This window comes from Ovis aries, chromosome 11, assembly GCF_016772045.2.
Source record: "Ovis aries strain OAR_USU_Benz2616 breed Rambouillet chromosome 11, ARS-UI_Ramb_v3.0, whole genome shotgun sequence".
Classification (NCBI taxonomy): Eukaryota; Metazoa; Chordata; class Mammalia; order Artiodactyla; family Bovidae; genus Ovis; species Ovis aries.
The window spans coordinates 9,900,049-9,913,409 of NC_056064.1; the positions used below are offsets into that span (position 1 = coordinate 9,900,049).

General features: G+C 36.8%; 1 protein-coding gene across 9 annotated transcripts in view; it reads left to right on the forward strand.

Annotated features, from left to right (window-relative positions):
• Positions 1-13,361, forward strand: part of GDPD1 (glycerophosphodiester phosphodiesterase domain containing 1) — a 49,707-nt gene that overhangs the window by 21,631 nt on the left and 14,715 nt on the right. For 4 of the 9 annotated variants that reach the window (XM_060395138.1, XM_060395145.1, XM_060395143.1 and 1 more), the window contains 3 exons: positions 2,905-2,954; positions 8,666-8,801; positions 11,111-11,156. In XM_060395138.1, the coding sequence (XP_060251121.1) occupies positions 2,905-2,954; positions 8,666-8,801; positions 11,111-11,156 (232 nt within the window). Of the gene's footprint in view, positions 1-2,810; positions 2,955-8,665; positions 8,802-11,110; positions 11,157-13,361 lie in introns of all 9 variants that reach the window. The other 5 variants (XM_060395141.1, XM_060395140.1, XM_060395142.1 and 2 more) reach the window with 3 other exon arrangements.

Here is a 13,361-nt window from a genome sequence, read left to right on the forward strand (position 1 = left end):
ATAATTTACAGATTGTCCTAGATACGCTTACAATTATTCTAAATTTTTGATTATTAGCTTCTTAATAAGAGGTAAGCATAAGATAAATAAATATTTTTTGTATAATTCCTAAACATTTCTAAAAACAGCCAACATTTCAGCTAAAGGCAAACTTCATACTTAGAAAGATTTCTTAGGTAATATGTATAGGTATTTTTAAATACAAGGAAATATAGGTTTAAATACAGGATAATATAGATAACCCTTGCTTTTACCCTGGCAGGCAGATTCCCATCCACTACCACCAGGAAAGTCCCCTTTTATTCTTAAAAAAAAAAAAAAAAAAAAGGCTAAAAGCTATACACAGTATAACAATATTTAAGGAAAATTTTAAATATAAAAAAATACTTTTACCAACCTAAAACCTATTTTTGCCTGTTTTTAGATTTTATTTTTACACATCTGTTGTTCTAGCAAACACACAATTGCAAACAGTCTTTTTCAAAGGTGGATGTTCTTTAGAAGAGGACACATATGGTTAACAGTTATTTACTGTCTTGGTAAGAATTATATTTGAGCCAGGTTTGTTTCTCTTAGCAGCTGGTGATAATCAGAGCACTAAAAGGAAAGATTATTTGAGAAATAGGAAAGCAGTGTGAGACTTTGGCACACAGCAGCAAGTGGCCATTGGTTCTTTTGGAGTGGGGTGCTGATGGGGTTGGATTATCAGAGGTAGGTCAAGTAAGACAATTCTCAAGTAGTTGGCTCCGAAGATAAATTTTGTCAGGCATATAAAGTGTATGCATACACACACACACGCTTCATTTTACATCAGAGGGATCATACCATGCCTGCTTTTTTCATTTAGATATCCACAATGCCGTTCCATGTGAATGCTTTATTCTTTGAAGTAGGATGCTCACTAGGGCTTCCCAGGTAGCCCTGGGATAAAGAATCCGCCTGACAGTGCAGGAGACGCAAGAGACCCTGGTTTGATCCCTGGGTTGGGAAGATTTCCCTGGAGAAGGAAATGGCAATTCACTCCAGTATTCTTGTTTGGGAAATCCCATGGACAGAGGAGCCTGGCGGGCTACAGCCCATAGGGTTGCAAAAAGAGTCGGACATAACTTAGCAACTAAACAGTTCATTGTGGCTTTGGATCATCACTATGGACTGATGCTAAAGCTGAGGCTGCAGTATTTTGGCCATCTGATGCTAACAGACAACTCATTGGAAAGGTCCTTGATGCTGGGAAAGATTGAGGGTAGAAGGAGAAGAGGGCGTCAGAGGATGAGGTGGCTGGACGGCATCACCAATGCAATGAACATGAACGTGGACAAACTCTGGGAGATGGTGAGGGACAGGGAGGCCTGGCCTGCTGCAGTCCGTGGGGTCGCGAAGAGTTGGACACGACTAGGCAACTGAACAACAATGGATCATCACTGATGAACATTTAGGTACTTGTTGGATATTGATAACCCAAACATAGCTTCATTCTGCTTGTTTAAAAATGTGTGGTTACCTGCAACATACCCAACATTGTGAACGTTGGAAAGTATAGAACAGATTCCCTTCCTCACTAGGAATTTAGTATCCAGTTGTAGTGACATGACCTTATGCACAAACACTGGGAAACAATTTAAATGGATGGGAATATATTATACAAACTGTAATTTACCTACTTTTATGTTTTTTCCTTCCTGCTTCCTCACTCTGCTCACTCAGCTCTTACTCTTTCCATTCTTGAATTTTTTAAAAAGGAAAGGTTTCTTTTTTCCTAAAACTCTCTCCCTATCCCACCTACATTTACTTTCTTTTTCATCTTGAAAATGTCATCTGTGGTAATTGATTCATAAAGTGTTATGTCGGCTTTTTACACATACTGAGAGCTGTCTCTTTTCATTTATTAATTCAGTACATGCTGTGAGCCGCCCTGTGCCAGGGCACTAGGAATGCAACAGTAAACGAGCCATGGTCCAGAAACCCTTTCTGTCTAATTGGGCAAGTAGGGGAAGATAAATAGGTATATTCAAAAGAGTGTGGTAGGTGCTCTGACTTAGTAAACACAGGTGGTACAGGAAGTCCTGGCAATTTGGCAAATAATTGGTAAATAGGCTACAAAATCCAGTTTGGGATGCCGGGGACAGGGCAGGACTAGAGAAGGTGTCCTAGAGTGCTAGTTTCTTAGTTTACACCTAGAGAACAAGTAAGAGTTAGCAGACAAGGGGAAGAAGTAAGACTTTTTAAAGTCTGTTATTGTGGGACTTCCCTGGTGGTCCACTGGTTAAGACTCCCTGCTCCCAGTGCAGGAGGCCCAGGTTCAGTCCCTGGTGGGGAAACTAGAAGCTGCAGGTATTAATAAGACCTGGCACAGCCAAATAAATAAATATTTTTTTAAAACTGTTATTTAAACTGTTACTGTAGTGTGTATAATATAATGTATATAATATACATTGGGTAATATGCACAAACCCAAATAATTTTAATATACATATATACACCCTTGTGATCACCACCCAAATAAAAGTATAGAACATTTCTAGCACCTCTGAGGGCACCCTTGTGGCCTCTCCCAGTCTGTCCTCCTTTCCCCTAGATAACCATTATTTTAATTTCTATTACAATCGATGGGCTTTTTTCTGTTCCTGATAACATAAATATAACCATGCAGTATTTATACTTTTGTCTTTGGCTTTTCTTTCTTTCAATTTACATCTGTAAAATTCATCCATGAGTTGTGAAATAATCTTATACATGTTTTTTAATGGTCAAATGAGTTCATCTCTCTCAGAAGATACACACTTAGCAGAAGCTGAATGGCTGTGTCATAGGGTGTGTGTGTGTTAAGTCGTTCAGTCGTGTCCGACTCCTTGCGACCCCGTGGACTATAGCCCACCAGGCCTCCCTGTCTATGGAATTTTCCAGGCGAGAACAATGGAGTGGATTGCTATTCCCTTCTCCAGAGGTGTCATAAGGTAGGTGGATATTTTTCAAAGGATTTTACCAACTTACATTCTCATCAGCAGTGTATGAGAGTTCCAATTGCACCACTGTCTTGCTAACTTATTATCATTCCTTTTAATTTTAGGCATTCTGTTGGGTATATAGTGCTGTCTCATTGTGGTTTTAATTTCTGTTTCCCTGGGGAATTTTTATGTTGAACACCTGCTCATAAACTTACTGGCCAGTTAGAAATTCTCACTCGAGAAGTGCCTGTTCAAGCTTGTGTCTGTTATTTTATTGTATGTTGTTTTTCTATGAAAGACATTTCAGGCAAAAGAAATACTTAGAGCATGGGGCTGCTTGGAGTGTAGGAGCACGGTAGGAAGGAGGTGTAGAGAGCTAAAGTTATCACTGTTTTGCAAATAAACTTAGAGAAGCTAAATAAATGCCCAAGTAAGTGGCAGAGCCAGGATTTGAATGCAGGCTCCCATGTCTGTGCTTTTTTTTTTTTTTTCAGCTCTATTGAAGTATAATCGACAACATTTTAACGTATTCAGAGTGTCACAATGTGATGAATGATAAGTGTGTATACATTGTGAAAGGATTCTCACCAAGTTAATTAACACATCCATTACCTCACATATTTACCTTTTTTTTTTTCTTTTCAATGTTTGTTCTCTTAACCACTGTGGTATACTTTCTGTATCAGTCATAAGATCTTAAGGGGAAAGAAACCTTAGCAATTATCTGTTCTGATCTTTGCAAGTTTTTTCTTTTTTGAAAGACAATTAAAATATTTTTGTTTTATCATGGTAAAATGTACATAATGTAAAAGTTGCCATCTTAACCATTTTTAAGTGTACAGTTCAGTGGCATTAAGTATATCACATTGTTATACAACCATCACCACTATTCATTTCTACAAAAATTTTTTTCAGTTTTTTTGAGAAATAATTGACATACAATCACTGTATAAGTTTAAAGCATACAACATGATGGTTTAATTTACATATATTGTGTACAATAGGTTCAGCTAACCTTCATCCTCTCTGATCGATACAATAAAAAGAATAAAGGAAAAAATTCTCCTTGTGAAAAGAACTCTTAGGATTTACTCTCAACAGTTTTGCTGTATATCATCACAATAGTTAGCTGTATTCATTATGCTATACATTACATCCCTAGTATGTATTTATCTTATATCTAGAAATTTGTAGTTTTTGTCTCCAGAACTTTTTAATCATATCATATTAAAACTCTGTACCTATTAAATAACTCCCAACCTCCTCGCCCCACAGGCCTGGTAACCACCATTGTTGTTCAATTGCTCAGTCATGTCTGATTCTTTGAGAACCCATGGACTGTAGCACGCCAGGCTTCCCTGTCCTTCACTCTCTCTCAGAGTTTGCTCAAACTCATGACCACTGAGTCAGTGATGCCATCCAACCATCTCATCCTCTTTCGCCCCCTTCTCCTCTTGCCCTCAATCTTTCCAAGCATTAAGGTCTTTTCCAGTGAGTCAGTTCTTTGCATCAGGTGGCTAAAGTATTGGAGCTTCCTTCAGCTTTAGCATCAGTCCTTCCAATGAATATTCAGGGTTGATTTCCCTTAGGATTGACTGGTTTGATCTCCTTGCATGCAGTCCAAGGGACTCTCAAGAGTCTTCTCCAGCACCACAGTTTGTAAGCGTCAATCCTTTGGCACTCAGCCCTCTTTATGGTCCAGCTCTCACATCTACACATGACTACTGGAGAAACCATAGCTTTGACTATATAGAGCTTTGTCAATGAAGTGATTTCTCTGGTTTGCAATATGCTGTTTAGGTTTGTCATAGCTTTTCTTCCAAGGAGCAGGCGTCTTAATTTCCTGGCTGCAGTCACTGTCCTCAGTGATTTTGGAGCCCAAGAAAATAAAGTCTGTCACTGTTTCCATTTTTTTCCCCATCTGTTTGCCATGAAGTGATGTGACCGGATGCCATGATCTTTGTTTTTGAATGTTTAGTTTTAAGCCAGCTTTTTCACTCTCCTCTTTCACCTTCATCAAGAAGCTCTTTAGTTCCTTTCTGCTTTCTGTCATTAGGGTGGTGTCATCTGCCTCCCTGGGTTACTGATATTTCTCCCAGCAGTCTTGATTCCAGCTTTTGTGAATCATCCAGCCTGGCATTTCACATGATACACTCTAAATATAAGTTAAATAAGCAGAGTGACAGTATACAGCCTTGACATACTCCATTCCAATTTTGAACCAGTCCATTGTTCCATGTCCAGGTCTAACTGATGCTTCTTGACCTGAATACAGGCTTCAGGAGACAGGCAGGATGGTCTGGGATTCCCATCTCTTCAAGAATTTTCCACAATTTATCGTGATCCACACAGTCAAAGGCTTTAACATAGTCATTGAAGCAGAAGTAGATGTTTTTCTGGAATTTCCTTGTTTTGTCTATGATCCCATGGATGTTGGCAATTTGATCTCTGGTTCCTTTGCCTTTTCTAAACCCAGCTTGGATGTCTGGAAGGTCTCGGTTCACCTACTGCTGAAACCTAGCTTGAAGGATTTTGAGCATTACTGTGCTAGCATGTGAAATGAGTGCAACTGTGGTAGTTTGAACATTCTTTGGCATTGCCCTTCTTTGGGATTGGAATGAAAACTGACCTTTCCCAGTCCTGTAGTTATTGCTGAGTTTTCCAAATTTTCTGGCATATTGAGTGTAGCACTTAAGAACATCATCTTTTAGCATTTGAAATAACCACCATTATACTTTGTTAAATAAACTGTCCTAGGTACCTCGTTTAAGAATTAAAAAATATTTGTATTTTTGCTTTTGTTCACCTAGCATAATGTCTACAAGGATTGTCAATATTGTGGCATTTGTTTTTCTTTTTTTCTCTTCCTTCCTTCCCTCTTTTCTTTTTTATTAATAGCCATTTGAATGGGAGTGAATAGGAAAAGGAGTACATCAAGGCTGTATATTGTCACCCTGCTTATTTAACTTATATGCAGAGTACATCATGAGAAACGCTGGGCTGGAAGAACCACAAGATGGAATCAAGATTGCCAGGAGAAATATCAATAACCTCAGATATGCAGATGACACCACCCTTATGGCAGAAAGTGAGGGAAAACTAAAGAGACTCTTGATGAAAGTAAAAAAGGAGAGTGAAAAAGTTGGTTTAAAGCTCAACTTTCAGAAAACTAAGATCATGGCATCTGGTCCCATCACTTCATGGGAAATACATAGGGAAACAGTGGAAACAGTGACTGACTATTTTGGGGGGCTCCAAAATCACTGCAGATGGTGATTGCAGCCATAAAATTAAAAGACGCTTACTCCTTAGAAGGAAAGTTATGACCAACCTAGACAGCATATTAAAGAGCAGAGACATTATTTTGTCAACAAAGGTCCGTCTACTCAAGGCTGTGGTTTTTCCAGTAGTCATGTATGGATGTGAGAGCTGGCTTATAAAGAAAGCTGAGTGCCAAAGAATTGATGCTCTTGAACTGTGATGTTGGAGAAGACTCTTGAGAGTCCCTTGGACTGCAGGGAGATCCAACCAGTCCATCCTAAAGGAGATCAGTCCTGGGTGTTCATTGGAGGGACTGATGTTGAAACTGAAACTCCAATACTTTGGCCACCTCATGCGAAGAGCTGACTCATTTGACAAAACCCCGATGCTGGGAAAGATTGAGGGCAGGAGGAGAAGGGGACGACAGAGGATGAGATGGTTGGATGGCATCACCAATGCAATGGACATGGGTTTGGGTGGACTCCAGGAGTTGGTGATAGACAGGGAGGCCTGGCGTGCTGCGGTTCATGGGGTTGCAAAGAGTCGGACACAACTGAGTGACTGAACTGAACTGAACGGGAGTGAAGTATTTTGATTACATTTCTCTAATGATTAATGATATTGAGCATCTTTTTCATGTGCTTATTGACTCATCTTCTTTGCAGAATGTCTGTTCATTTTTCACTCTGATTGTTTTTCTTGTTGTTTCATTTTAGGAGTTCTGTGTGTATTGTAGATGTTAATAGATAGGTGATTTTCCCATTCTGTGAGTTGCCTTTTGATGTGAGTTGTCTATTAATGTCCTTTGATGCACAAACTTTTAAAATTTTGAAGAAGCTCAATTTGTCTAATTTTGTTGCCTGTGCTTTTGGTGTCATATCCAATAAGTCATTGCCAAGTCCAATTCAATGAAGCCTTTTCTGTATGTTTTCTTCTGAGTTTTTTTTTTTCCCACTTTAGGTCTTACAGTTAGATCTTTGATTCATTTTAAGTTTATTTTTGGATATGGTTTTAGGTAAGAATTCAAATTCATTCTTTCATGTTTGAGTATCTGGGTTTCTCAACACCATTTGTTGAAATGACTGCCCTTTCCCTATTGAATAGTCTTTGCATCCTTGTCAAAAATCATTTGGCCATATCTGCGAAGATTTCTAGACTTTGTCTTCTTTTGCTCTGTATGTTGTCTCTATGCTAGTACCACATTGTGTTGAAGCTTTGTAGTAAGTTTGAAATTAGAAAGTGTGAGTCTTCCAACTTTGTTCTATTTCAAGATTGTTTTGGCTATTTGAGCTTCCTTGAGCTTCCATATGAATTTTAGGATGGATTTTCTATTTTGGCAAAAAAATCATTGAAATTTTGATAAGAGTTGCATTAAATCTATAGATCAATATAGTATTTACATCTTAACTATATTAAGTGTTCCAGTCCATGAACATGGAGTGTCTGTGCGTTTATTTATATCTTCTTTAATTTCTTTCAACAGTGTTTTGTAGTTTTCATTGTAGAAGCTTTTCACCTCTTTAGTTAATTCCTAAGTTTGTATTCTTTTTGATGCTGTTGTAAATGAAATTGTTTCACGATTTCTTTTTCAGATTTTTATCTTAGTGTACAGAAATAAAAATGATTTTTGTGTTTTTGTTTTGTATTGAAATTCACTGGGTTGTTTTTTTTTTAAGTTCTGACAATAGTGTGTGGAACCTTTGTATCTACATATGAGACTTTGTCCTCTGCAGATAGTGATAAATTTACTTCTTTTCTAATTTTGGTGCTTTTTTTTTTCCTTGCTTAATTTCCCCAATAGAGTTTCTGATCCTGTGCTGAATTTAAGTGGCTGAAGTAGGCATCGTTTTTTGTTCTTTAAGCTTTCATTTTATAGATGTGGAAATATAGGCCCAGAGAGGGACATGTACTCACCCAAAGTTACACAGCAAGTTCATAGCCAAGTAGAAACTGGTACCCAAATCTCAACTTCTGGTCCAGCGTTCTTTCCTTTATATTTGTGTTGTTGTTTAGTCACTAAGTCGTGTCCAACTTTTTTGAGACCCCATGAACTATAGCTCACCAAGCTCCTCTGTCCATGGGATTTCCCAGTCAACAATACTGGAGTGGGTTGCCATTTCCTTCTCCATGGAATCTTCCCAACCTAGGGATCAAACATCTATCTCCTGCATTCGCAGGCAGGTTCTTTACCACTGAGCCACCAGGGAAACCTTTTCTTTATTTTGGGTTGCCAAAATTAGGGATTGCTTGTTATGGAAAGGAAGCAACATGAGTCTCTTATTTATTCTAAGTTCACTTAGAATATTTTCATATCAGTTATTCATAATTAATAATCTTGAGGAGAAATTTTAGTATTATGGGGTTTTCTGCTGTTTTGATGTCACTCTGATCTTTTTCATCTAATGTATGTAACCTAAATATGTTACAGAATGTCATTATTTTTCTTTGTATTTCTTCAGCGCAGTTACAATTGGAACTGATATGTTGGAATTGGACTGCCATATCACAAAAGATGAGCAAGTTGTAGTGTCACATGATGAGAACCTAAAGAGATCAACAGGGATCAATGTAAACATCTCTGATCTCAAGTACTGTGTAAGTAAAAATGCATGATAAACTAATAACTAATAGGTATTTTAATAAGATTTTTTAAAATGGTAAGTGCCAGATAGCGCTTCAGTAAATAAGAAGAAAAGTTAAAGATTAATGAATGTCAAAGGAAACTTAAAAAACTATTCTGACTTCCAGTGAGAATTTGTATTCATTGCATACATTTGAAGACTTATTTTGATAAATATTTCAACAAAATTACTAAAATGCCCAAATATAAAACTACTGAAGTTCAACTTGTTGCAAATATTCTACAATTTATTTGATTCAGATTATATATATGAACTAGTTTTAGTCTTTGGGAATAGGAAAAAACCCTTAAAAAAATCTGATTTTAGTAGTTTATATGGTCATTATAGTAAACTGATAAATGGAAGAAAAACAATGCCTAATTCTACCACCTAAGGAAAACTTATGTCAACAGGATACTATCTGTATATATACTCTGAATGTCTTTTATATGGTTGTGTTCTCATTGTATATTATTTATATTGTATTTTTAAACACTCTAACATTATGGCATGAGTTCAGTTTTTTCCTTTTTTTTAATAGACTTTTGTTCTTTAGAAGAGTTATATCCACACAAAACTAAACAGAATATGTAGAGATTTCCCAAATACTTACCGCCCTAGCACAGGTACAGCCTCCCTCAACTATCAGCATCCTGCTCCCTAGTGGCACATTTGTTACAGTTGATGAGCCTACACTGACATGTCATCACCCAGAGTTCATAGCTTGCATTAGGATTCACTCTCCATGTTGTATATTCTATAGGTTTTGATATGACATGCATGAAAATAACTTGTATCCGCTAATATAATGTTATACAGCATAGTTTCCCTGTCCTAAAAATTATCTGTCCTCTGGCTATTCATCCTTCCTGCTCCCCAACTCCTGACAATGACTGGTCGTTTTATTGTCTCTATAGTTTTGTTTTTTCCAAAGTATCATACAGTTGGAATCATACATTATTTAGCTTTTTCAGATCTATGCTTATTTTTCATAAACATTTCAAAGGACTGAAGTTATTATACTGAGTGGATATATTGTTATTTTTAACCATTCCAATTTGCTGGGTATTTGAATTAGTTCTGCTTTCACCATTAGAAATAACATTGCCCTGAACATCTATTTATATGTGTGTAAAGATAAAGTTTTGTAAAGATAAAATTTTCTCTATATTTAAAATTATTTCCTGGTACTTCGCTGGTGGTCCAGGGGTTAAGACTTCAGCTTCCAGTGCAGAGAGTGTGGGTTTAATCCCTGGTTGGAAAGCTGGCATCCTACATGCCTTGCAGCCAAATAAACTAATATTGAACTGATATTGTAATAAATCAATAAAGACTTTAAAAATAGTCCACATTAAAAAAATTTTTTTAATAAATAAAATTATTTCACCAAATTAGCTCTCAGGCTTCCCTGGCAGCTCAGAGAGTAAAGAATCTCCTGCAATGCAGGAGACCTGGGTTTGATCCCTGGATCGGGAAGATCCCCTGGAGAAGGAAATGGCAACCCACTCTAGTGTACTTGCCTGGAGAATTCCATGAACAGAGGAACCTGACAGGCTGTAGTACATGGGGTTGCAGAGGGTCAGACATGGCTGAGCGACTAATGCACACACACAAATTAACTCTCAGCAGGGAAATTATTGGGTAAAAAATTAGGAATATTATAGTTGTAGGTTTTTTGGCCATGTGACTTGTGAGATCTTAGTTCCCTGAACAATGATTGAACCCAGGACCTCGAGGCAGAAACACAGAGTCCTAACCAGTGGGAGCACCAGGGAATTCCCGATAGTTTCTTAAAATATATTGAAAGTTGCTGTTGCCAGCTTGGTTTTTAAAAGTGTTTAAAAGACTTTTTCTATCTGATATTAAAAGAATTTCCATTTTGCCACACCCTTACCATTTTGGGACACTATAATTAAAGAATTTCCTGATTTGCTAGATTAAATTTTAATTAGCATTTCCTTATTAATGAGTTTGAAGATTTTTTCTTGGTGATTTTTTTTTCCCTTTGAATTGTCTATTGCTGATATTTTTCTACTGAGATCTTTGTGTATTTATTATTGACAAATGGTTTGTATCAGTACAGATTTCCTGTAGGTCATGAAAGTCAGTAATTATATGGTCAATTTGCTGCCAGGGCTGTTCTGCTAAAGAGTTTACTATATAAACATTTGTAGATTTCATTTTTGTATTTTTCAAAGAAGCAAATCTTAATGTCTTAATGTAAGATGCTAAAATGCTTTTTATTTTTTGAGAGTTAACTTTTTTCAATCATATCTTTTAAAGGAACTCCCACCTTACCTTGGCAAACTGGATGTCTCATTTCAAAAAGGTAATAATTTACATTTGCAGACAAAATGTTTACACTAGCATATTCATTTATGAATATACTAAGTGTATTCATTTATGCTGAGAATTAGAAATACATGTGTATTAACTTGATAAGAAGTTCTAACTAAAAGTCTTTCCCTCAAAGCTTGTTTGCATAGGCCTACAAATCTGAAATCTTGATGGATATCTAAACCTGAGGTGATGATGCCCAAAGATTTATTAACTGACTCATTCTATCTAAATTTAGTTCATTTAAGTCTGAATATTAATTATGAGAAACCCAGATATTATTAGGGATACGTTGCACTTCTAAAGCTTCAAATTCTAGAATATTACTATAACTTATAGTAAATAATCCATCATAAATAAGAATAATAAGTGAAAAAAAAATTAAAGGGACCCCTTTCATATCCTTGCCGATTCTGTAATTTTTTCATTCTATGTTTTTTAGCTACTCCGTATTTTAAATCAGTAAGAGAATTCCGTTAGTCAAATAAACCATCCATTTCCTAGTCATCTTCCTTTTCTAATCAGCAACATAGTTGTTTTTTTTTCTTTTGAGGGAACATTTCCCTCAAAGAGACATGTCCCTTGGTCCAATGTGTTAGTTACGTTAGGATGGAAAACACACCACCTCGAGTTACAGGTGCTGAGCTCCCTTCCCTTGACAATTCAACCTCATGTTTTGAGTGATTCACATGTAACTCAGGAAAACTGCATGATGTTCTTGTCATGGTCCTTGGTAAAGCTTGAGTATAGTTGAAACCTTGGTTAAATGTCAAGGATCTGTTGATACTAATTTTCAAGAAGACCTGTAACCACTCTGTGAGCTAAACTTAACATTGGCCAGTATAATTTCTCCTTGATTGAGAAACCTTGTTGTTGCTGTTGTTCATCACTAAGTCATGTCCATCTCTTTGCGACCCCATGAAAAAACCTTAGAGAGCCAAATAAAAATCAGAAACCTGTTTGCATGGGCTGTCTCTACAGGACGTTTCAATGTGATGTTTGTGGGGGGTTTTTTGACTTTGCTTCCAAGTAAGTATCATTAAGCCTTTGCTGATTTGATGAAACACCTTTCATTCTTATAATTAGTAGGATTATAACTTGGAAAGCTATTCAGTACTGGTGTCAATTGCGGACTTGGAAAAATTAAGAAAACTTCCTAAGTGAAGTTTTTCCCAAGTTTTCCTTTGTAGAGAGCAAAGCCAAAGCCTCACAAAGTTTATAAGATGCTTAGTGGGAAAAAAAAAAAAAATTTTTCCCCTGGTTTTATATCTCCCAAATAAGTCATAAAACTTTTGAATGGGAAGAGACCTTTGAAATCATCTAACCCTGTCTCCTCTTGTTACAGAAAGTAAACTGAATCCTAAATGTGTAAATTTCCTTGATTAAGGTCATATAACAAGAAAATGACAGACCTGGGACTAGAAATTAGGTCTTCTCCTTACCAGGCCAGTGTTCAGCTATCTATACTGCCCCTGTAGCTACGGAGTCCCTTCAAATCGCATGTTAGTAGCAATGCCATGTACTCTCAGGTTTATTGATTAACAATAACTATCCTTCGTTCATATTGTAGTCAAGTCATATCATAATTAGCTTAAAGGCTGTGCCTCAAACGTGAGGTTTTTTTGTATTTGAAACAGATATATACGGTACTGTAAAAACTTGACTCAGATTAGGCAGAAAGTTGTTCAGTTTTTTTCTTCTTCTATTCCCCTGTTGGAATTGTTGTTTGCTTCAAATACTGGAGGAAGGGAGAGAAAGAAAAAGGGAGAGAGGGAATCAACTCTCAGAGGAATACAGGTTTTAGGCCTCTTTCTTTCTTTGTGGTTCACAACTGAGGTGAAGAAGAATTGAGTGTTTTGTTTTGTATCAAGGTGCTTTGATGTACCACAGGCTACATTAAAAAGTAAACTTAAGGAACATGAAAATGTGTTTAACCAAAGGGTTTATTTTTATCTGTCCTGCTTACTTGAAAATAACCTCTTTTCCATGAAAAATACATGGTTTGGATCTAGATTTGACTGTAGTGATCTGTTTTAGAGTTCTAGTATGCTCCAGAGCCACTTCATGTGTTCCATCAACCAGCACATCCTATGGCACACTCTGAATCTAGCGTCCATGTTTTCATGTTATTTTCCTCTTTCCCTTTTGGTAGTATTTCCCCACTGGTTATTCTCTGCCTGAACAATACTGGGGACAA